At 36.4% G+C, this 26,410-nt stretch overlaps 1 protein-coding gene across 2 annotated transcripts in view; it reads right to left on the minus strand.

The window, feature by feature from the left end:
- HMCN1 (hemicentin 1) overlaps positions 1 to 26,410 on the minus strand; it is a 375,430-nt gene that overhangs the window by 23,407 nt on the left and 325,613 nt on the right. For both annotated transcript variants that reach the window (XM_025043935.1, XM_006907734.3), the window contains exons 83-98: positions 25,646 to 25,859; positions 23,968 to 24,102; positions 23,363 to 23,553; positions 21,704 to 21,785; positions 17,132 to 17,401; positions 16,387 to 16,557; positions 16,083 to 16,253; positions 12,697 to 12,867; positions 12,357 to 12,527; positions 11,581 to 11,751; positions 11,240 to 11,410; positions 8,314 to 8,463; positions 7,898 to 8,035; positions 6,739 to 6,860; positions 5,436 to 5,673; positions 204 to 266 (exon numbers count right to left, since the gene is read on the minus strand). In XM_025043935.1, coding sequence (XP_024899703.1) covers positions 204 to 266; positions 5,436 to 5,673; positions 6,739 to 6,860; positions 7,898 to 8,035; positions 8,314 to 8,463; positions 11,240 to 11,410; positions 11,581 to 11,751; positions 12,357 to 12,527; positions 12,697 to 12,867; positions 16,083 to 16,253; positions 16,387 to 16,557; positions 17,132 to 17,401; positions 21,704 to 21,785; positions 23,363 to 23,553; positions 23,968 to 24,102; positions 25,646 to 25,859 — 2,629 coding nt within the window. The remainder of the gene's footprint in view (positions 1 to 203; positions 267 to 5,435; positions 5,674 to 6,738; positions 6,861 to 7,897; positions 8,036 to 8,313; positions 8,464 to 11,239; positions 11,411 to 11,580; positions 11,752 to 12,356; positions 12,528 to 12,696; positions 12,868 to 16,082; positions 16,254 to 16,386; positions 16,558 to 17,131; positions 17,402 to 21,703; positions 21,786 to 23,362; positions 23,554 to 23,967; positions 24,103 to 25,645; positions 25,860 to 26,410) is intronic.

Here is a 26,410-nt window from a genome sequence, read left to right on the forward strand (position 1 = left end):
CAGCTCTGCTACGTGATAGCTGAGTGATCTTAGGCACTCTACTTAACTTCTTTACATCTCAGTTTCCTCACCTGTAAACAGGGACATTTACAGGACATTGTGATGATTAAATTTCTAGCAAAATGGCAACAGATGTCCATTAAATGGTATCCATTATTAACGCTTTAATATGTAAAAAATGCATTATTTATTCCTATACTTACCAGCACAAAAGGGTCCAACTGAGTCCAAGGCAAACCCGGAGGGACACTGATTACTGCGATCTCCTACCATAGACAGAAAAGCAAAATTCACTGGCTGGTTGGAATGTCAGCCCCTGTTTCTTTCCAGTACAATCTTCCTCGGGAAGATATGCCAGAGATGGAACACGCGGGACAACAAATGCAAGAGGGGGAAGCTCATAGTCCACAGATCGTTGGCAAGCGGCCATTGGAAAGAGATTTTCGGTTTAAGTTGTTTACATTAATCAAAAGAAAATTAAATAAACTTATTCTGTGATAATGAAAAAGGACCCGAGCTCAATGTGTATGCCAGCCATAACCACAGGCAGAATCCTGTTCTTCCAGCCATTACTCACTGTTTGTTTCTAGAAGTAGAAACGCTATTTTCAAGGCACTTAAAATAACTCATGCCAGTGAAAAACAGAAATGCTAAGAAAGAGAGCCTCTCTTTTTGTCGATCTCATCCATTTGCAATATAAAGCAGCGGGGTCAATGTCCCCCTATGTGTGACCAAGTGTTCTCCTTTCCTACGCAGTGAAAGTAAGGGGAAATAGGCACATTGTGATAGAATAGATTTAAGTTAAAAAAAAATACATATATTAACAAGAATAAACAGGTTAGTTAGGGAATCTCTTTCCTTAGAAAGTAACTCAGTCTTGACTCTAAGCAGTTTAGCAAATTATTTTTCAAATATTAGTGACCTGCAAAAACTTAAATGAAACCAATCTTTCGAGTTACCAAAGTAAAGTGCATACACAACACGCTCACACTACTTAAAAGACGGTCGTTAGTGAAGCTTTATTTAATTCGTATCGTATATTCAGTTCATATTAAATCTCTTAGAAATTATCTTAGATTTTTCTTTCAATTCTAAATGCATGAAACTGTGTTTATTTTTACTATTGTTTTAGGTGCTCTTCATAGAGGGTATCCGGGCATTAGTTAATTTTAAAGATTCATTCTACTCTGGAGAGTCTCTGATTATAATATTGCTTGGTCTCTACCGAGGACATGAAACTATTCAAAACTGTTTTGTATATTTAGAGGGAGAAAGAAACACAACTCCAATGAAAATATTTTTTTGACTGGAAAACTAGAGTCCTACTTGCTATTTCTAAGTAACCGAATGTCTTAAAACCTTGAAGAGAAAGCAGGGGTTCATGATCCATTTCTATCCTGCCTATAGAAATGACCCTGAGAGCATCCAAGTCTTCTTGTACCTGCGAGGGAATGGGAATAGGATGGATGGAATAGGATCACCTCAAGCAGACTGCTAAACGATCACTGAACGTGTCACATGGTACTGTGAGTTCCATGTGCTTTACTTCATTTAAGCCTCACAACAACCTCACTCTCATCGTAACCAATTTTCAGACGAGGATTTAGAGGCTGAGGTCATGTAAGTTGCCTGAAGTCAAAGACCTAATGTAAGCCGGAACAAGAATTTAGATACAAATCGGTGGCTTTTACCCACTGAACTCAAGAATACAACACAGGTGGTGATTATAATTCATGCTTCCTTTATATTTATTCATTTATTCATACATGCTGTAATCTAACCAGCACGTTGCGTAGGGCACTGTGCTGGGGATACGATTGTGGAAAAACTGTGTCATATAAACACAGTAAGTTATTATCTGATAGTAGCCTTAGATTTTTGGTTCTAAATGGGGGTGATATCTTCCATTAGGTAGTATTTGGGAAGATTTTGGGGAGATACTTTGGTTGTCATAATGATAGGGAGGCCTATTAAAATTTAGTGAGAAGGGCAGACTCCAGGGCAGATTTTAAAACCCTGCAATGTGTAAGATAATGATGCAAGATGAAGATTTGTCCCTTGCTCTGAAAGATTTTCATGGGAAGCGAGAGAGCTGTTTATAATTATCTAAGGCTAAAACGCATCTTCCACATATGAAATATTTTTTGTATGATTAAGATATACAATAAATTTTCTAAGAAAGCTACTGTCATGTAAATTGATGGTTGACTACACATTTTTTTATTCAGAACATTACCAAGTATTACTTGATATTTAAAAAAAAAAAACATACCGGGGCTCCATATATAAGTTCAGCCATATCTCACTTTATACTGTAGTAATGTCTAAAGATTTTCATATTGAAATACATCATATTTTGTTATAAACTTTTTATTCTTTATATTAAAGTCTGTTATTTTGAATTATTAGTTATTTTCATTTTGACATAGTAGGGGGTACTACAAAATATTTGTTTGTGTTATAGTAACATGATAATTGTAAAAACTTTGAAAAGTAACCTTGTCACTTGGAACAAACTACTACCAACATTTTGATGTTTTCCCTTTAATCACTTTTGTAAGTATACACTTCAAAATTTAAGTTAGGATCTTTCACAGGCTAACAGCTAAACTTCACTGATCATAAAATCTCTTGAAGAGCTTATTAAAAATACAGACCCGTTGATCCTATTACCCAGTCGAAATTGCCAAGGAAGAAGACTGGGAATCTGCATTTTTAACCAGTATAAAGGTTTCCTTATAGTCACTGTGGCATGGACAACTCAGGTTGGGATTGTATTGTGCATGTACTACTTTTCAGTTACTATTATGTCATGTACATTCTCCTTTGTCGGTTGTTTATAGGGATATTGTCAAAACCTAGAATATATAGTAGGAACTCAACTAATGTTCTGAAATGAATAAATGAGCTAAATATTCCTTTAAATTATTTTAATGGCCATTTAAGAGTTTCTCATGTAGCTGTGCCATCATTTACATATTTACCTTTACTTCCAGGACATGAATTATTGACCATTTCTGTGATTTGAATGGGTAGACTTTTAGAATGAGATAACTAAAAAGATGTGACTATTTGAAAAGCTACTGATACATACTGCTTTCCAGAAATGTTAAACAAATTTACAACCCCTACTGGCAGTATATGAGGGCATTCGTTTCCCCATCCCTCTTCAATCCTGAGTGATTCATATTTTTTAATCTCTGAATGATAACTGAAAAGTGGTACCTCATTGTTCCGATGTGCTTTCTTTGCTTATTGATGACATTAAACAATTTTTCACATTCATTTTGTCATTATTGCTTCTTTCTTTGTACATTTCCTGTTCGTAGCCTTTATGTTTTTTTTCTATTAGGGTGTTTGACTTTTTCTTATTGATTTTTAAGAGCCTTATGAATATTAAGGTTAACAATAGTTGTCCATAATATGCACTGCAAATATTTTTTCTTGGTATATATTTTACTTTCTCAATTTTGTTTTTTTCTCCCATGAAAAAGTCTTTAAATATTTATTTGTGGTTTTATTTATTTACCTTTTCCTTTGTTGTTTCTGATATTTTTATTGTTCAATTCATAAAATTAAACATATTTTATAATTATATGTAAAAAATAAATCCATTTTATTTTAAAGATATATATTTTTTTAAAAATCATATTGATTTATAGTGTGAATTCTCTCGATCAGTAGTTTCCAAATACCAGTGTGCAGATCAGATATATGACAATAATTTAGGGGCCGTTAAAAGTACAGACTCCCAGATCTTACCTTAGTCTGGCTAAACCAAATCTGAACTTTCACCAAACTCTCTAGGTGATTCTAACTGCACTGTAATCATAACTCTAGATTAGATTCAACAGCAGAGAAAGAACTTTCTGGTTAAGCAACCAAGAATGCAAGCTTGCCCCCTGGTGGTCATGTGAAAAGAAACTGCAGGTATACAACTGAAAATCTCGGGAAAAATGTCAATAACAAATGGACACACGTATTGGATGTAATTTATACAAGCATAGTGTATAAGAACAGTAAGAGGTTTTAAATGTCCTATAGTGTGCTTTCTTCTATTGTGGGACCCAAATCTCCAACACCGACCTTACAGGTAACATAAGACCTTCAAGCCATTTCAAGCTTAGAGGATTCACGCAACTGGGTAAAAACTATACATGACTTTTCAAAATTCACCTTAATTCCTCTTGTCCCATATGGTATAAATTCATTTTTAACCAAAGTCTTGGGCCAAGTTATCTTTTATTTTTTTTTAAAATTATATGGAGTACTAGAAAAAGTAGAAACAGGTTAGATGTGAAAAGCAGGCATTATTGGAGAAGAGAAAACATAAAATTCTTATTCCAGAGGCTCTTTTCTTTTTCGTATGAGTGACCTGGTCATGGTGACAAAAGTAAAACGAGGTGCTGGTGGTGACATGTGGGTGGAGATGTGGGGCTATGGGCTCCACTGGCTATGAGGGTTTGGGAACCTGTGATTATCTTAAAAAATATGAATGCTTACTCCTAGATTGTAATGATCTCAAATGTGATGAAGCAGTTCTGACTGAAGAAGAAAACAGTCCTACCCACAATGGAGGGAACTAGGAGTAAGTGGTAAGAATAAGAGTTTAGTGTATGATAGAACAAAACGATGCTGTTTAAAATCTACTTGGATCTATTTTAGGAAAGCCAGTACAGAGCAAAACATATACACGTACAAGGCCAATGAGTCATTTTAAGTGTACTCAGAAACTTGAAAGTTCAAAGTTAAAGTCATTGAAACAGTGTCTACTATATAACTACATGCGAGTATTTCCTACCATCAAAACCCCATGGAATGCTAACTGTCATGATGATCCGTATGGCGGGAAAGGAAACCTCAAGATACACGCACATCAAAGACCCACAGAGCATAGGAAGCCTGCTGAGATCAAGGGTTGTAGAACTCTGCTTGGAAAGTGAAAAGTGGTTCAAAATTATAACCGCTGGGAACGAAAAATGACAGTTAGAATCCTGATTACTGCTGCATTGCTTTTAAACTATGGGAAACTTTTTTTTGGACTAGTTTAGGTTAAGATACACCTTGACGTTCCATTTCAGGAATTTAAAAACTTCTTTGACAAAATATAAAATTCAGAACAAGAATAAGTGGTCTTCATTACCTCCAAAAAAATCATTCTGACAGAGTATATACTTTTAAACCTCTCTGAGCATTTGTAATAGAATAACAACTCCACTATGCTATATGAAGAAGCGCCTTAGTAAAACAAATGTATCAGAACCCCTACTGCACTGGCTTAACCACAGGGCTTAACTACCACAGAACAGACAACATACACGAATAACCTAATGTCATCGTGTTTGTTCTATGCCTTAATATTCTTATTTTGAATGGCACCGATGCAATTCTTTTACTCTTTTGGCTATATCTGGACTTTCCTTCAATCAAATTACCTTTTGAAATTGAAGCGTGAATTTTAAAACCCAATGTCTCTTCTAACTGGTTGTAGTCGGATTCCACAGAGGATGCGTGAAGCGTTTCTACCAAGAAAGGCATTCTTCCCCGTGCCTGGTCATAGAAAACGGTGTGGTTCCATGTGTACGGGATGCCGATGCCATCGATGGTGAACAGCCGGGTTGAGTAGGCGTATAGCTGCCCAGGGCCTGTTTGAACGTAGTCTTCCGTGTAATCCTAAGGAGGACAATATGGATTTGAGGACTGGCATGGCTCATCCTGGTTTTAATTTTGAGGTGGGGGGGAGGGGGGAATGATGAGATGCAGAATGAGAAAAAAAGCCTTGGGTGCTAAAATATATATAGTTCTAGATAAAACTGTAATTGTACAGTAGTGTTCAGGAAATAAAGTTTGAACCTTTTAATTACTACATTAATTTCATAATTTTACTGTCATAAATTACAGTTTAATAAAGGACTCAAAGTTGTAGGTCAGGAGTAAAGAGAAGATGTGAAAGGGTGATTGATATTACTCTTTAATTTCAGAAACTTTGGGTGATACACAAAAACCTTTATGCAAGAGTTAGTATTTTCTTTGTAGAAAATTAAACAAAAAACTTAAATGAACATAGCAGTGATTGGTCCTGATAAACAGGTCCTGATAAAAGCACTAAGAGTTTGCAAAGACTTGCCCCTGAAGATTTTTTTAAAATTAAACTTACTGGGGTAACGTTGGTTAATAACATTATATAACTTTCAGATGTACAAAATTATAATTTGACATCTGTGTACTCTATTGTGTGCTTCCCATCCAAAATCTAGTCTCCTTCCTTTCCTGGTATTTGATCCCCATTATCCATTTCACCCTGTCCCCAACCCCTTTCCCCACTGGTAACCACCATTCTGTTGTATCTATGAGGTTTTTTTTTTTTTATATTAGTTTATTTGTTACTTTTCATTTTATATTCCATAAGTAAGTGAAATCATATGGTTTTTGTCCTTCTGCATCGGACTTATTTCACTTAGCATAATACTCTCAAGATCAATCCATATCATTGCAAATGGCAATCATTCATCTTTTTTATCCATTCATCCATCGATGGACATTTAGGTTGTTTCCACGTCTTGGCTATTGTAAACAAAGACCAGATAGCCATTTGCAACCTCAGTGATTTATACATTTACTCCCTAAAGTAAACAAGGCAAACTATACAAGTTCTCTGCGCTCTCTCTATGATTCTCTGACTCCTACTCTTACCATTATTCCAATAAACAGCAAAGGCGAGTTATCCTGACATTTTACCTTTACGGTGACTTCAGCAGGTGACTGGAGCTGTAGGACATAGCCACTCACAACAATATCTAACAGTAAAGCGCCATCGGAATCCAAGCCCCGAGCAATGTGAGTCATCCGTAAGATTTCTCCTGGGAATTACAACACATTCATTTTAACAGCAGAAACTATACGGTTTGTGTAAGCATAGGGTAGATTTACCTTACATTCCAGTTCAACTGTGTTATTTTGCTTAAATAAAAAAGCTTTGTTTAAAGCTTGAATAGATATAGACAATGAGAAAATTAAATCAGCATTTAGTCCCCAAATTAAGGTTAGGCTTTTGATTTTTGTTCTAAAATCTCTTTTTATGTAGTAAAAAGGTAGCATATGATTATGTGAAGGATTCCACACTTTAAAATCACAAGCAATAGCAGGGCAGTTCCACAAACATGGATTGCCTCTGAGAAAGGACAGACAGCTTCACCAGGCAGATTGGAAATAACCAAGAGTCTGGTCACACGGTTTTGTTCTTTCCAATGTTTCAAGATGTAGCAAAGGGGCATCTTAGTAAGTGCATGGTGGTGAAGAAACCCTGGGTTGTTTAAAGCTGTGCCCTCCGTCGGTGCTTCTTCCTTAAAGATCACAGCCACTGAGGCTGACCACCTTTGAGGAGGCTTGAAATGAAGGTCTATAAAAACCTGTATGTACTTGCAAAGAGCCATGAATAGCTAATACATATTCATCAAGACGAAGGATAAAGCAAAAAGCCTTTGCATCTGCTTGTTTTATTTCCATCTTTTCGATAAAGAATCTCTATAAGGTATTCTAATTGAATCTCAGGTTCATAGACAAAAGCCTTTTAATTAAGAGCAATGACTCATTTTCCTACTCTGGCCTTTAAAATCCTTTCTAAGGATTTAAGAAGAAAATACAGAGAAAATATGAGAAAAGTTTGGAGGTATAAAATCGCAATGCTGTTTGAAAACACATGGCCCCTTAGAGACCCATGTTAGCAAAAATTTACAGGAAACTATGAAATTGCTTTTTTAGTATTTATGATAAGATTACATCAAAATCTTTGAAATTATTCTCTGTGGGAACATACAATGTATTTTTCTTAACTACTAACTTTTAAAGCTATCATATTTTTTATAGTAACAGAATATTAAGTTCAGCTGGCACTAACCAGTTGCAAATTCCACTTGGGTCTCTCTCTTGAAGACTGCATTGGTGAGGGTAAAGCCATTGACTGCTTCTCCTATTTCCTTTGCTGTTGTCCAATAAATGGGATTTAAAATGGAAACTATCTTTCTCATTGCTGAGCCTAAAGAAAAAAGGACAAATAAGGTGACAAAGCACAATATTTATAGCTCATTGCTATTATTGTCTTTGAAGCATGTTATGCATAAGGATGAATCCCAAATAAGCTTGAAAAATAACAAAATACATGCTAGTATCACATATGTCTTTAAGGACTATTATATGGATCCTTCAGTAGTAGCATCCTCTAGAAATTTTAAGTGAGATAATAAGATGAAGAACAATATGTATTGGTTTTTAAAAATAGGCTTATTAACAACTTTTACAGGCAAAGAGACTTACCAAGACTGCGAGGTACATTGGTAATTTTGGCATGTATTATCTTAGTATCAGAGGTAGGACTATCTGTTACTGTGGCGTTAAGGAAAGCAATTCCAAATTCAACATCATTAATATTTCCAATAACACTTCCTCTGGCTCGCTGGGGCCCACCTATTGGGGAAAGGAAAAACATTCCTGGATAAGGAAATAACTTCATCAACATTACATGGGAGAAAAGAAGGCCAGTATTCAAAGATGCTACAAGTCTTCTCTCAAACTTTTAAAAAGATCATATGACATCTGAATTTAAGAGTGCAATAAATAAGCTTTCAAAACATTCTACTCTCATGTAACACTCATCATCTCACATAAATCTAGGATCCTTCCAATCTATGCACATCATAACATTATTTCACAATCCAAAGAATACAATCAGTACCCAGTCCCAAAGCCAAAATAAAGTGTGTGTTTGTTGATGGTGATGAAATGATGATAATAATGAGAGCTTATTGAGCACGTCATGCACTATGGTAAGCTCTTAAGGTGTGTTAACTCTTAATACTATCAAAATCCTGTAAGGTAGTTTTAAATAGGCACAGTTTGCAGAGTAAGTAAAGTTCAGAGAAATCAAGTGACTTTCCCATCACTATATTGCTGGGATGAGGATCCGAACACAGATGTGGTTGGCATCAAAAGCCACGCTCTTTTATCTACTGCCTCCTTCATGGGAGCAGAGAGGGAAAGGCGGGCTCACCAACAAAACAGCTCTTAAGCCTTCTGATAGGTTACTGTCAACATAAAAGTGGCACATGTAAGGGGTATTGTGAACATGGGCTCCAGACCAAGGGCTTATCAAGTTCTTCACATTATATATTGGAAAATGCTTAACTTGAGAAAAATTCGAGAAGGATACTGTATTTTTAATAGTGCTGCAAAATTCATACCAACACAATCAGGTTGAAAAATGATAAAAATTTTAAAAAAGTATCTCTATAATAATTTTATGTGTTCTTTCCATTGTTCAACAAAATTACTGCTTACTAACACAGAAGAGGTGGTTAAAGACTGTTTCTTAAATGAATTGCATGCTTTGTTAAGAGAGAGAAACATATTGGAAAACAGCTTATACTGAAATTCATATATATTCATTATTCGATGCCTTTTAATTGAATATATTTTAAAACAATCACTAGGTGTTTCAGATAATGTTATCATGTATTACATAAAGGGAAAAATATGACTGTATTCAATCTCAGAAAAATCAGTAAGTACAGTATTTCATCATTTTAATTTGCATCCCTTTGATTATTAGTGTTGTTGGTTCTCTTGCCTCACAAAGGAATTTGAGTCCTAGTGTACTACAGATGTCTCCCAGTACTGGCTACCTAGTTGGAATCCTCGAAACTTTCTGCTAAACTCTATAATCCAAATTGTCTATTTAGACTTTCTTCTGTCACTGGGTCCCTTGTACCACCAGAGGTTGAATGATAAAATGCCTTAACTGAAACTAGAATTGTCACCATGCCTACATGTTAGAGCTTCAAAATCCTTGGTAATCAGTTGACATGTTGAGAAGAATTGCTGAGCAGTTGACTGATAGACACCCTTCTAGCTTGTCTAGATCCCATAATTTTTAAAAATTTTCTGTTATGTTCTTTATGTTTTATTTTACTTTTTTCTATTAACTTTATTGGAGAGACATTGGTTAATAAAATTATATAGGTTTCAAGTATACAATTCAATAATACATTATATGTATACTGCATTGTGCGTTCATCCCTCAAAGTTAAATTTTCTTCTGTAACCATAGATTTGACCCCCTTTACCCTAACCTACCTTCACCCTCCCTCTACTTCTGTCTGGTAACCACTAAACTGTTGTCTATGTCCATGAATCTCTGTTTGTTTGTCCTGTTCATTTGCTTTCAGTTTTAGATCTCACATATAAGTGAAATCATATGGTTCTCAACTTTTTCTGTATGACTTATTTCGTTCAGCATGATAATCTCAAGATCCACCTACGTTGTCACAAATGGCAGCATTTCATCTGTTCTCATGGCTGAGTTATATTCCATTGTATATAGGTACCACATCATCTTTATCGAATCATCTACTGAAGGGCACTTCCGTTGTTTCCATGTCTTAGCTGCCATGAATAATGCATAAATCTTTTCATGTGATTCCTTTCTTTTTTGGGCCTTCTTGGTTTCCAGGGACACTTTATTTGTAAAGCAACCTTAAAGCTTTGGAAAGTCAGTGGTTTCTCAACACTTCAATAATGTGAGACTGTTATTTTCGGTCTTCTTGTAGCCCTTAGAAAGTCTGTCCTCTGAAACAAGTACCCTTACTTTTATTCCCCATTTCTTACAACTCCAGAAAACCCTTTCCATGAGTTTTAGAATTCCGACTTTGTTCCTTCTGAATTTTTACATTACTTACAATATCTGGCCATGCAGCATGACAGGAGTTATGGTAGTTGAACTCCCCCCTAATCTTTTTCCTGGAACAGAAATGGCCTCTATTTTATGTTCCACACTATCGTCCTCCATATTTCCATCTGCGAAATAACAGCCTCCAATTGTGTATTTCTGGTAGATATTCCGTTTCGGCCCCACACTCATTTTTCAGCCTGGAGTCTCAGCCTGGCTCTCCCTGCTCTTCCACGCCTTTTCACCACCCCAAGCCTAGGACTGGTATTTACAGCTCTGAAGACCATGTCCTTTGACAAGGGAGCCTGGAAGGGGCCAAGCAGAGGCTAAAATCCAGCATGAGTTTTAGCGTAGAGCTGCACCAACTAGAGGGGGAAAAGTGCATTTTTCCTAAACCTTCTTTCCACAGTTGTTACTGTTTTGTAATTTGTGGGCTCAGGGAGACACTCTTTTTCAATTTGCAGAAAGGCTGTAAATGTGCTGGCAATGGTTCTGCCCGAGACTAACGCCATTGCTTACCTGGGCATGCTTGCACATTGCATCTGGACACCTGAGTGGCGTCTCCTGGGCAGGGGCGACCATCTTTAGATGGCTCTGGATTGTCACACAGCCGTTTTCTAGTCTTTTCACCTCCTCCGCAAGAAGCAGAACACAATCCCCAGCTATGCCAGTGTCCCCAACTCCCATCCACTGTGAAAAAGGATGAAATGGTCAATAGTAACAAATCGGTCTTAAAATTTATGGTGAGGGTGACCCTGCCCACGTGACTTTCATTTTAAGATCTGAAATGAGGGGGCTGCCACAATGAACACAAAATAAAATGCTTTACTCGTTCTATTGCCAAGAGTTGGAAAGCTCACCAGGACACATGTCAGTGTTGCATCTCTGGATCTGGGAGTCTGGCCCCCCACAAGCTCTTCCTCCATGGGAGGGCCGAGGGTTGTCACACGTGCGGTACCGCCGCATCTGCCCTCCATTACACGACCGACTGCACGTTCCCCAGCCGCTCCAGGGACTCCAGTTACCATGAGCTGCAACACAGAAACATTGGACAAGTGCTATCAATGACATTCATCCAAAAAGTATGAGAACACGCTCCCCGGGCACTGAAAAGAAACGCATTGATCCATAAGCTGATGTTTTGAGCAGAAACTGGGTTTACATCCCAGTGATTGTGCGATTCCATTTAATATAAATTTATTGAGTCTTTTCATGTTCCTTGAGCTGAAGGATATGAATGAGACCAAGTCTTTGCTCCTAATGAGTCAAGGCTATAACATTCAAGATACAGTGGATTCAGATGCTGCTAGTCTCTAAGCATCTAGCTGGCGACTGAATTAAGGCAAAGAGCAGTCTGTTTGCCTCCGTAAAGGGATTATCAACATCATTAATAGTTAGCATGAAAGAGTGCCCTCATCCTTGTGCTCTGCAGCTGGTCCTACAGAGCAAATGAAATAGGACAGAGCAAATCAATGATATCTATGTATTATATAGACATCACAGCAACCATACAACATTTTGATATCCTAAACCAAAGGCAGATGAATCAAGCAACAGTATATATAACTTTAAGGACTTCAAGCCATAATGGAACTTTAAGAAAGTATAATGTTGACTCACTATTTCCAACACTCACTTGGACAAGGGTCACTATTGCAAAAATCACTCTGGACATCACTCCCTTCACATTTGCCTCCTCCATACTGTGGAACAGGATCGGAGCAGTCCCTTGTTCTCTGTCTGGCACCTCCTCCACAGGACACAGTACAGGTACTCCAACTGGCCCAAGTGGCCCACTTGCCATCAACTGGATTAAGGAAAAACATATGTGCTCTATTACTACTTAAAAACGAGCAGGTGAAACTCTGGGCATTGTTAGGCTGAGTGATGTTCTTATTGACATTGATTCTTATTGACATACTACCTAGATAAGAGGTAGATGTTCATTAAGGGTATAGACACTGTATTTCTCTTACCTGGACAGTGTCTTTCATTGCACACTTGCATCTGTGTTTCTGCTCCATCACAGTAGGATCCATCAAACGATGGTGGTGGGTTGTTGCACAGTCTTGTTCTTGTCTGGGTACCTTTCCCACAACTTTTGCTGCATACACCCCAAGGCTGCCAAGTGCTCCATGTTCCATGAACTACAAATATTCCAAGAGACAGAGTTTCAAGTCACAGAACGATGTTTGTTAATGAAACAAAATTATACAAGTAAATTAACTCAATAATAAGTTAAATCAGTCCAGACTCTAAACTAATTGAAACTGAACCAAAGAAAACATAAATGATGTTCTTCCTTTCTCCTTCTGTTTAGATTTTCATGGGAATTAAAAAAAAAGAAACTCAGACTGCCTAATGCCAAAATAAATGCTTAAAATTATGCAAAGGGCTTTTTTTTATTAAAATAAAATTTAATTAAACTACCATATGTAAACACAATCTGAGTTTTTAAATGCTAGGTAAGTACTTGTCTGTGCTCTGGCGAAAGTGGAAGGGACCAGAAGCTTTGGAGCCAGGCTGTGTGACGGATCGGGATGGGGGTGTGGACCACCCACGGTTTCCACAGTGAAAACTTGTACCTCAGGCTACAAGAGCACATCTTTAAGCCTGACCCTGTTCTATGTTTAAAAATGTACTTGGATATTTTGATGAAAAAGTAATTTGCACAGTTAAGTCTTTGAAAATTTTTTCTCCATTACATAATGATGTTCACGAATTAAAAGTTCTGAATAACGCACTCACCTGCTTCCGAAACAGGAGGAAAAAAACTGACTAGTATCTCCCAAGGAGTGACATTAAGGCCTTCCATTTGGTAACTAACATATTACGCAATCTCAGCACAGGGCTGAACAGGCTTATGTTCCTCACCAGGGGCATGGGCTGAGGCTCAGCGTTATGGTTTCTCTTATGTATAAATTGGTGTCAGGTGATACTTGTTCTCGTAGGGTAATTTCTCTATGTGGGGTTCATAAAGTACGTTTTTGTGGTCACCCAGTTTAACCAAGATATTGATCAAAATAGGGCCTTAAGATCTGTGTCTAAATAATCTTTTAACAACCTATAAGACACCAAAAGAGTAAGTTGAAACCTAAGTAATGAAATTATCATCTGGCTGCTTTGTTTAGAAGATATTTTAAAATTCTTCTTGCATTTTCTTTTCATTAACTGTTCTCTGATCGAGTTGACTACATATCCTTGTACTTTGTAGGTACAGGAAAACACAGTCAGACAAATTTATTTTAGCCAACAAGAATTTGCACTAAGATGTATTTGAGTAAACTTAAAAAGAAAGAAGAAAGCCTTTAAATCTATAGCAGATATTGCTCAAAACTACTTCTTTATTGATTTGGGTTGTTGATGCTCACAGTCCTTATATCTGGACTATGTGATTTAAAAAGTTCTGCTGTTCCCATTATTTTCATATATTCAATTTTTAAGGCTGTTGGTTAACAAAAACCCACACCTTATGATATAAACTCTTATAGCACAGATGCATTTTTTTTATTGGAGGATTACAACTGGGTGATGCTTATTCATTTATTATCGATATAGTTTCTATTATATATAAATAGAGGTTTTTAGCTGAAAATCTTTTATTTTTTAATCAATACAGAAAACCTTAAGCGGAACTGAACTTCATGACATAAAATGTGATCAAGTTGAAATGTTTCTTCTATATTAATGGAATGATAACAAGAAAAAGGGAGAATGCTAATATAAACCAGAAAAGGCTTAAAACACCATGGTATTTAATACCAAAGAAGACAATTATGGAGGAATTAATGTATAAAAAAATGCAAAGTGTAACAGGTGAATTCGTTGTTACACGACGTTGCAGTTCTGATTCTGCAAAGGCGACGACGTTGCAGTTCTGATTCTGCAAAGGCGATAGAGCACAGTGCTAAGGAGCAGGGAGCCTGGACCACGAGCCCTGAGACTGAATAAAGCCTTTGCCCTTAGTAACTAAAATCCTAGATGAGTTACTGGGCTTCTGTGTGCCTAGTTCATAGTCTGCAATATGTGGATAATAAAGGAGCCTGCCTCATTAGGATTAGGGTGAAGAATAATGAGTTTATAGATGAAAGATGCTTGCAACAGTGCAGGACACACGACATATGTGTGACCTATGAGTTAGTGTGGCCATTCTTTACTCAAAGTTCTCAATGATTTTACTCAAAGTTCTCAAGGATCTAAGCAAATAGGCTTGGGAATTAACAGATTGACCTGGGTTCAAATCCTTGATTCACTTTTTATTAGCTATGTAACCTCAGTGAATTAATTATCATATATTTTCTGAACTTTAGTTTGCTCGTCTGTACAATAGGATGCAATACCCCAGGTAGTGGATAACTCTCTCGTTTTGGTCTGTCAACATCCCTCTCTTGGTGTCTCTCTCTGTGCTGTTGTATCGTTTCAGCTCTGAGTTTTTTCTGTATGATATTGTTTGTTTACCATTCTCATTCTAGCAATTAGAACAGTGCCTTGAGCACAGAAATGGGTAAGTAGCGCAAGCTGGTTATCAAAGTATCGTTCTCCTGAACTGGAGTTCAGAGATGGGCATGGAATCTAAATAAAATCAAACAGGGTTCTTTCTCAGGCTGATATGGATTCTGAGAGAGAGAGGAACTTTTTGCCTCTGAGGCCTTAGATTATAAGGCCCCTATGAGCCAGTAGCTGCCAGCAGTCATTTTTTCCACCACATGGAAAGAGTTTAAAGAAGAACAAAGCCAAAGAGAGGAAAGCAGAGATGAGAGATGGAAAACATGCTGGTAAAAACATTGGCCAAATCCTTGGATTCAATCATACATGAAAGTAGAAGTTTTCTACTTAAGTTTATTTAAGTTTGATTTGTCACTTTCATTTGAAAGAATCCTAAAATACCTGTGCTATAGGGTTGTGTCACAAAGTCAACAACATGTATATAAAGCACCTAGCATGGTCCTTAGCACATGATAGGTGTTTAGTCAATGGTAGCTATTTTTATTTTAGCCCTCACTAATTGTGTGTTTCTAGGAAAGTCTTTTTAATCTCTCTAGGCTTTATTTTTCTCACCTGAAGGTCCTCGTTACCTCTAAAATTTTATGACTTTGTAATTACTTATGTTTTCTCTACATGATTAAAAATGTGCCGCAGTTTGGAGCCTTTTAACATGTTCATTTAAGTCAGGCATTTTACTTAACACTGATTGACGTCATTCCTCTACAAATTTATCCATGAGACAGAAGCAAGAACATGGAGAATGAATACATTTCAAGGTAGAGGCCGTAACGTCTTTTCACCATGAGGAAGAAAAGGTAATTATAACCCCTCCACAGGAGTTAAAATATGAAAGTGTTACTCATCGGTGGGTTCTCACCAGGGCAGGGCCTAATGTTGCACATGATTATTCCCACGGCACTCCCTTCGCATGGCCGCCCGCCATGCTGAGCTGATGGATTATTGCAAGTTCTGGCCCTGGTTCGATTGCCACGTCCACAGCTCCTTGTGCATTCTTCCCAAGGGCTCCACTCTGACCAGCCGCCATCCACTACACAAAGGTGATACATTACACCATCAGATACATTTCAATTGAAAGGACTAATACTGAGAGGATTCATAGTTAGGGAATGGAAATGAGTATCTATTGAACACACGCCTATCCATCAAATAAAGAGGTGTACCTGGACACAGCTTATGCTGACAGCTTCGCACTTCGGAATCTGACCCTGGACAAGGCTTCCCACCATTGGCTGGAAAAGGGTTGTTGCACAGACGGCTCCTCTTCTGGATGCCTTTTCCACAAGTGACACTGCAGGATCTCCAGGCCGACCACTGGGAAAATCCACCATGAACTGCAAATAAAACATTGTACTTTGTCTCTGTTTTAGTAAATTAAAAAAAAAAAAAAAGCAAGTCGGATTTCACTTAAGATATGCGCTGGGTCTAGAGCTAAATCTATAACTGCTGAGAAATTGCTTGTGGAAGTTCTCCTTTATGGTAAAATTAACATCTAAGCATGAGAGAAGAACTTCTGTTAACTAGAACTTCTCAGCTCCGATTCTGACTCCCTCGGATATGGCTGCTGAAGGAGCTAGCGACCAAGAAAGTTATATACTGTTTACCATTTGGATATAAGTCATTCTTTAAAGCAAAATATATGCATCGATTTCTGAGAATAAATTTGACTCGCTTTTCAATCGAAAATTCCGTTTGGGATTTTGAATTATTAACTTGGTCTTTTTCGGCTCTAATCTGTATTGTTTTAATCCCTTTGGTCTGTAAATTCTGATGAGATTTTTGGCCTAGCTCCATCATCTAGAAGTATCCTGAAGGTAAAGGAGACTCGGACTAAGATGTTTAACAACTTTTATGATTTGAGTTGTCCCATGTGATGCTTAATATGAATGTCCCTCTGATCACACCCACCCTGGACTGTGACCGGCACTCTGACAAGGACGGAACCCATCAAGTTGCGAGCAACACATTCATATTCAGATGTATCTTCTTTCTGAGCAGCAGCAATATACAATGAGTTGTTGGGCAACACATTAACTCGGTCATCCCAGGGGATCGAGTGCCCTTGACGGGACCACGTAATGGTTGGATGAGGCTCTCCAGTTGCCTGACAATTCAATATGACTTCGCTGCCAGCATTAACAACAGTTTCTACAGGCTCAAGAGTGATAATGGGAGGACCTACGGAAAAAAGCACATCGTGGTTCTTAGTTTTTGTGGAGTTATATCAACATTTTTATCAATATTTTTCAGTAACGTTATTTGAAAAGAAAAGGCTAATTTGTTTCTAAAATACCGTAGCCTCTCAACTACTAAGAAAGTTATTGCCAGTGATAAAATTTTCAGAGCTCTGATTTGTTCAGTAAATGTCAAAAATTTTTAAATTCATAAGTAGATTAGCCCAGAGCATGGGCTCTGGAGTCATGTTTTCTGAATTCAAATTCTGCCTCTACTCCTTAGTACCTCTCTGAGCCCTGTATCCTTAAAAATGGTGCCAATTCAGAGAATTCTTGTTAGACTCCACTGAGATGATGTAAGCACAGCTCTTCCATGAGGTAGACACACAATATTATTAGTACTATTGTTATCATTGCTGGTTTTGTCTGTGTTTTACATAGTAAATATTAATTTCTTCCCCTTACAACATTTTTGAGATGGAGTCATTATTAATTTATTCTTTCATTACTGTTCATCATTCTTTTATTCAAATAACATATATTGAGAGCCTACTATTTGCTAGGCATTGTGTTAGACGCTGAGGGTACAGAGGTAACAGATATAACTTCTAGTCTCGAGGAGCTCTTGGCCCACTGATAAGACAGAGAAGTAGCAAATTATTTAGCTGTCCTATAATACACCTACAGAATTAAGTAAGAGAATATGTATAATAAAATTTAGTATAGAGTAGGTAAATGTGTGGTGATACGGAAACATAGACAACAGTAGCTTAATAAATCCAACAAAAGCATGTCACTTGAAATGGAGAAGAAAAGGAAGACATTCAAGAATTATTTAAAAAGTAGGAATGGTAGGACTTTGTCATTGAATGGTATGGAGCAAAGAGAGGAATTGATGACAACAGGATTTTGACGGGCAATATAGTATATTTTGGACAATTCAATAGAACACAGGAGGAATAACAGATTTATTGGGAGGGTAAGAAATGATGATTTGCAACTATTTACAACTGCTGAGCTTGAGTTATCTGTGGGACATTGATGTAGGGATGTCTAGATAGAAAGAGAATATTCATATTTAGAGCTCAGATTAAAGTCATGGGCTAGAACTATAGATTTGTGAGTCTTTCATGAGTAGGTAAGATGGCTTCAGAAACGAGTTTAAAATAAGAGGAAGAGGGACACAGACAAAAACCATTGCAACATCATTATTTAAGATATGGATGGAAAACAAAGCTATAAATGATATTAAAAACTGATCACTGAGGCAGTAAGAAAGTATCCTGGCAACCAAAAGAAGGAGTTTTGAGAGGAGGGAGAGGTTAATAGTATCTATAGTGGATGATAGCTGCTCAAGTGAAGTCATTGAGAAGAATATAAAAGGAGTTATATAAACCTGCAGAATGTTTATCTTTATACTGGTTTACAGACTGAGAAAGATAGAATGTGAAAGACTTCATGGGGGATGAGAAGCTTGACTGGCTTTCAAAAATGGGTAAGATCATATATATATATATATATATATGAGAAGGGAGCCTACCTGGAGAGCAGATAGTATGGAGATGGATTTAGCTTTGAAAGGATGATTCGCCCTATAGTATACAAGGTTTTATATATTTGGTTAACAACTTCAAAGAAAATTGGAAAGATTTACATCTGAATAGGTAAGCAAAGGGGAGTTTGTATATTCTTGAAAGAAGATGGGATGAAAGCAGTGTTTTAGTAGGATTGAATTGAAAGGTGGGAATGATTTGCTCAATGAGAGGTAATGAATATCAGATAATTCAGGGTGGTGGCTGCATATTTTGAATAGAGAAATGTATCTGGAATAATAGAACATAAAACAAAAATAGAAGTAAAATGTGTTTTATTGTGATACCAATATGCTAGTATTTTATGTGAAGGTATTACTGACATGTTCTTTCACAAAAGGAATTATTTCATGTGAAGTTTGAAACTCTCAGTGAGAGTCATTAATGCATTATTCATATAAACGCCCACATTATCCTACACAATTGCCTTCATACTTGATGTTTATATTAACCTCACTCTAGGAACTTTCAGAGCTGGAGCTTTTATTTCCTCCCAGTGTTCAGATTACATTAGGTATTGAATAAACTGTTGCTGGATAAAGTAAATACCTCAGATTAATCACTCAACAGTAGATGACAACATAATAACTAAATGAGCTCACATGTTCATATAATTATGGTAAAAAAACTGTCAAATAAAACTTAGAATCTTAATTTAGATATCATATTTGAACACTTCCAGTTGTACATAAATTAATTCAACAATAAAATTCCTTATAGACATCTTTCAAGGCTGAATTAATTCCCGTAGTCATATAATGATCAGTTAAATATTAGCATTTAACTCAGTGAAGACATTGCTTCTGGTGCTTTAATTTTAATTTTAAGCAAATTGTATTTTTGGCTTTTTTAACACGTCTCATTTACTTATATGAATTTGCTGTCAGTATGTGTAAGTGAGCTGATCTAATGCAGCCTGGCTTAAGTGGGGTCAGCGTAACACTTTTCCAGGAGATATTAATTATGTTATGCCCTACCTACAATCCACCCAACAAAGAGGGGAGGGACGTTTCACAGAAATAACATTTATTTGGGAAATGTGGCATATTACATCCTCCTCTTGTTGATTTATAACTTACATCAGTAGATTAACATTTCTGAAAAGATCTGCAGTAAAGAAACTTGATACACCTAATTAGGGCTTGGCGTACAGTGGGTGCTCATTGTATATTTAACAAATAAATGAACTTTGTTTAATCTACTTTTTCTCAGACTTATTTGACCCTAGAATTCTCCTTTTTTCTTAATTACATCCCATAAGGTTATAGTTTGACAAATACAGACTTAGCAAGACATGGACACAACCTAGGCTTCTCTTGATGGATGAATGGATAAAGAAAATGTGAGGGGTGTGTGTGTGTGTGTGTGTGTGTGTGTGTGTGTGTGTGTGTGAATGTGTGTCTGTGTATACACAGGAATATTATTCAGCCCTAAAAAAAGGAACTCTCGTTATTTGAGACAACATGGATGGACCCAGAGGGCACTATATTAATTGAAATAAACAAGAGAGACAAATAGTATATGGTATCATTTATATGAGGAATCTTTTTTTTAAAAAAAAGTTGAACTCATAGAAACAAAGAGTAGATTGGTGGTGGCCAGGGGCTGAGGGGTGGGAGAAATGAGGAGATGTTGGTCAAAGGATGCAAACTTTCAGTTATAAGATGAATAAGTTCTGAGGATCTAGTGTACAGCATGGTGACTATAGTTAATACTCTACTGTATACTTGAAATATACTAAGGGCATAGATCTTAAGTGTTCTCACCAAAAAAATCAAACCAAAACAAATGGTGATGGTGAAAGGTGATGGGTGTGTTAACTAACTTGATTGTAGTGATCATGTCACGATACATATGTATAGCAAATCGTCATATTGTGCACTTTAAATATAAACTATTTTATTTGTCAATTATACCTCAATAAACCTGGAGGAGAAAACACTATCTTAGATATTTTTAAAATATCAAATGTTAAAGTCTTAAAATTTTTTTTCAAATGTTGAAGTCTTACAGAAAGGTAGTTTGGCAAATAGCTGTTATTAGTAAAAATAGTCTATAGCATTTCTCAGTGAATGAAGAATATATAAATTCATCTTGATAAATACCGAGCTTATTCATGAAATAAGTTGGTTTGCTTAAATTTTCAACCCAATGTCATTGTCCTCAGGTCAACCCCTAAGGTGGTTCTGGAGAGCATCCAATGGGCCACTGGAGTCTTTCCTGTTTTTCTAATTACAAAAGCTCTGTCTTCTGGTGGCTTATACTGAGGTCTTCATAATGAATATGACGATCCTGCCCAGGTCACATCGTTATTTCATGGAAGATTGAGAGCAATCGACCTGGAGCACTTTTGAGTTCATTTACATTAGTCTTTATTTTTAATATATATTTTTCAGTGCCATAAAATGGCATCTTTGTAAGTACTTTACATGAACTGTGAATCATAAGAGTATTTGACTGAATACACTGCAAACAAACAAGCAACTGAAATCTAGAACCGCACGTGTTAGATGAAATAGAGAAAAATATCTGTGCAAAAACAGTATCCGTCTCATGCTAGATAACAGTTATACCATCATCAGAACATGGTAGACACCCTCTGAAAGCTACCATTAATGAATGTACTTGCTATAAAGTTAAAGAAAATGAGCATTCTTTCTTAGGAAACCTTCCTTAAACCGGGAGTTTACTGAGAGTTTAATTAAGCAGCTTACTCTGCAGAGTCAGGCGCATGCTGCGCTCCACCACCCCGGCTTCGTTGGTAGCCACACACGTATAGTCACCCGCATCTTCATTCTATGGAAGTAAGCAGTGTTTATAAAAATATGAGCTTACAGAGCGGGAAAATAACTTTGGTCACCGTGATGCCAGTTTACATGAAATTTCCTGTTTGAGAGGCATTTTAATGGAAATAGAAAAACCTATGTATAATTAACCTCATAAATATATATTTATATAATATATATTTTTAAAAAAAAAAAAAAAAAGAAGAAGAAAAAGAAATTCCCAGCCAAAATTTTTCAAAATAGCCTCTTATTGCTCTCTGGGAATAATTGCTTGGTAACCAAAGCAAACATAATATTTTTTTATAATTATCTAACCAAAATTATCTTACTAAAGAAAAATGCTGATTATATTCTTACAGTATCTTAAAAGAGCATTCAAATAATCAGGACAAATTAATAAATATTGAGTTCTTTCTAATGGGGGTTATTTAGTAAAAAAAATAAGCTTAGTCTCTATCTATAGAGCTTGAAATTAAGGAAAGTGAAAAACTAATTTATTGGTAATTATAAAACACAGAACATAATTCACAAATTTACACGTATATGGTATAAATAAGTACTATATGAGTCTAGATTTGTGAATAATCAAAGTCATAGATTTCACTAAATGTCTGGTGAAAAGGAGAATTCTGGCCTCGTTAAGATAAACATTAAGTCAATAAAAAGAAAATGAATTGCAGGAAGTAGAGGAGTGGGGGAGAAGGCAGGCAGATGTTGACTCAGATGTTTAATTGTGGTGCCAATGTACTATTCACATTGAAATTTCTAGTAGGGAACTGTAAATGGGAGTTAAAAGAATTTCAGAGCCGGGGATAGATATTTAAGAATCTGAAATTGCGTAGTGAAAGAAAGTTAGCATTAGTATTAACATTGGTATTAGAAGAAGAACCAAGAACTTAAGAAGCAGGAATATTTGTGCCGAGAATAGGGGGGAAGGGCAATGAAGAAGGCTGAGACACAGTAGAGTTACAGCAGCTAAAGGTCGATGTCATCTCAAAACTGAAGAGACACTCAACAGCATCCAACGGTGAGATAAAAGCAAGCAGAATAAAGACTGAATGGTCCACTTAACTAGGGGATTAGACAGTATATTTTAATCATTATTTCAATTAATTCAACAATGGGCTAACAATTTACCCATATGTAGTCTAGTTGAGACGTTTTTAGATAAAGTATCTCATTCACTTGACCCCCCCCAAATTAGAATAACTTAAAGCAGCACTTTTTCCCCAAATTACTGAAGGTTTTAGAAAGCCTACTATATAGCTATTGGCTTAGTGGTGAAAACTACCCTATAATTTATTTGTGATTGTGTTTGCAATTCTTCAATTTCTTTGTTCTGAAACAGATGTGAAGTTTTCTACTGATGCTAAATAATGGGTCGGTGATCGGGAACAAAGCAGCGAAATTATTTTATCGTTCGTACTTCTTTTTCCAACAGTTTCAGTTGTTTTTATAAGAACTCATTGATTCAGACTTTATGACTGAAGTAAGAATGCAAGAGAAACTTTTCCCATCCACAACACCTATAGAAAGGCATTAATTGTGGCAGGTAAAGTGCATGTCGACAACTCCAGAGTGACTTACTACAGTGCCATAAATGGCCAGGGAGCCGTTGCCAAGTTGACGGATTCTGTGGTTAATTTCGATGTCCAGCCCCTTTCTGCTCCACTGGATGGTTGGGGCAGGGTCTCCCTTTACCTCGCAGTTCAGAACTGCATTACCACCGAGGGGTTCAATCCAGTTAGCAGGGTAATCACCTTTGAAGACTGGAGGTTCTGGCAAACAACAAAAGACAAATATGAGTAAAAGGAATCTTGGGTGATTTTTTTTTGTGATTTTGACTTTGACCTATTTAGTGAAGAAGGAGAGGGTAAAGCCACTTTTGAACCTCATGAATTTTACAGAATGAACTGCTCGTGTTAATCAACTAGATAATTTCATCAGTTTCAATTATATAGGCAGATGATTATACTTTGTGCCAAATGGTCTCTTTATTTACTGCTTCCTACTTTTTTTGAGTTGAATGTTCATAATTTTCTATTCCTTATGAATTTGCACATCTGTGAAACAGGACGAAATGGATCAATAAATCAAAGTTATAGTATATTAATCATACATAATAAGGAAGCAAAATACAAACCGTTTATTATCAATACATTATAAATTAAAAATAGAGCACTTTTACCTACCTTTCACATAAACAAATCCAATTGCCTTCACAAAACCAACGCTATTCTCTGCAGTGCACACGTAAGTGCCCGAATCCTCTTTTGACACCCTTTCAATAATAAGTTCACTGTGTCCATTTACACTGTCAAAGTGGGCTGAGAGAAACAAGTTATGAAACAACACACATGCCTCTCGGTAACCTAGGAAAATCATCACAGCTCAGTGTGGTGCAGGTTAGATTTATGTGTTGGTCAGCAATTGAACCAGAGATCTCATCGTGACCTTGGAGAAGAGGGCCTTTTCCACAGATTTTGCTACGTCTATAGATACTTGTCTGAAGAATGAAATACGGCAGAAGGAAAAGGAAAAGAGAATGAAAACAAACATCTTTTAAAATTATTTTAGATTGAAATTATACCTTTCATCTCAAAGTGCTGCCTAAATCTGGCTCATAGCCTCTCTAGGTTTCAAAAATCTTTCGTTTAGAAATATGATTTTTCCATTTCATTTATCCCACCACTGCTTTTCCTTGCAAATAATTTACATCAAAAACATGAAAACCTTTTCAGTTATAATTCAACTGATTTGGCAGGTCAGAGGGGATGTCATGGAAACATATGCCAACTAGGTAATGACAACATGGTTAAATCTGTAATAATTTAAACTTCTCCATAAATGGTCATGATATAAATACTTACAGAGATAAGTTAAATTTGGAATTTAGCATAAGGTAAACTTATGTTAATCCTAAAACAACTGATACTAAATAAGATTATGATTAGATCAACCAATATCTAATTATGTTAGGTATGTTTATCTTGCATACTTTCCCCATTCAAATTATCTTTTACAATTTCATACTGTTGAATATTATGTAAAAAATTAAGCTGTAAAAACTTACGTAGCTAAATTAGTACTATACCTTCAGAAAACAGTACTAATTTTTTTGGACTTTATTTTTCCTTAGTGACATATACCATTATTATTAAGGTAATATAGTTGATGAATTCTAGTCATTAACATAAATATTTATAACAGAAAAAAACTCAAGCTTATCACTACTTTTCTAGCAAGACATTTATTAAATGCTAATAGTGTAAGATTTCAAACTCAATTCTGGGATAGGACGTTCTCATTACTATAATATCTTTATGCTGATGACAAAGCCTAACAAATAAGGAGATACTTGTCCTCCCAGCTTCTGGGTTCCAGGTACTACCTTAACATGTAGTGCACAGGTTTACTGGAAATGTTCTACATAAATGATCTACATGGTTAATGCATACAGTGAGAAGCAGAGTTCTCTGTAAAATTAGGTGAATCTTCAGGACTGTAACAGTAGCCACCTGAATCCATTTACCAATGATGAAGGAGATCCAGGGGGGATAAGTTTAGGTGCCACAATATTTAGAAGACACAATATTGTCTTCTCCTGGGGGAGAGAGATTGTTTTTAGGTTAAAAGTCTATTTATATGTTTCAACATATGGTGTTACGATCAACTCATTCTATCAAAAGAATAAAAAGAACATATATACTGGGTTAAAATCTAGGCAAAGGTACACATTTTACAAAATTAGAGCAATCATGTCACTTTCATGTCACTTTCAATCAATTCTCAAGGCTACAGGAAATGGAGATGGGGTTGGAGTTCTTGATGGGTGTATTTATTCTCTTCTGAAGAATTAACATTACCAACCTGGGATAATATTGTTGTTGAAGGTCCATGTCAACTTGGGCAATGGAATACCAGTGGCTTTACAGCTTAATCGTAGTCGCTCTCCTTTATTCAATGACACATCTCCAGGAAGTTCAGTAAAAGTGGGGAGAACATGTACAGTCAGGCTGACAGTGCGTGAGTCTTCACCTGCAGCATTGTTTGCAACACAGGTATAGGTGCCAGAATCCTCTGGCTTAAATAAAGAAAAATCATAGGGCTTAGAATTACTTAACTTTATATCATATTACACAAAATACATAAACTTGCATAGCTTGGCTCCCAAAGGAGCACTCTTATTTAAAGGCAATTTAAATTTCCATCTTGCAGTCCGAGTCATCTGTCTAGCTTTTGTATAACATAATTTAAAATGTACAAATGTTTAAACAAAAGCCCATATTTCACAGAATTACAACATTTTACAGTCATAAGAACCCAGGAAAATGTAGATTTCGAAGTTCATTAAACAACTAGTGTACTGCTGCTCTGCAATGTACAAATAAAGAACAAATCATTCTAAAGACTGAAAGAATCTTGACAGCAAGATTGGCTCTCTGGGTAATGTGGCACCAAAGACCACCAAAATTATCAAAGGAAATGGCGAGCGTAGGGGCAATATTACCTGCCATTCTGAAGTTTCACTTGCTAAACCCAATGGCCAGCTCTTGGCACTCATTACTAGCTGTATTGGTGACATGTGCCACAATTATGACTCACTTTCTTCTTTGAACCCATGTCTTTACTTGG

Source organism: Pteropus alecto, unplaced genomic scaffold (assembly GCF_000325575.1).
Source record: "Pteropus alecto unplaced genomic scaffold, ASM32557v1 scaffold101, whole genome shotgun sequence".
Classification (NCBI taxonomy): domain Eukaryota; kingdom Metazoa; phylum Chordata; class Mammalia; order Chiroptera; family Pteropodidae; genus Pteropus; species Pteropus alecto.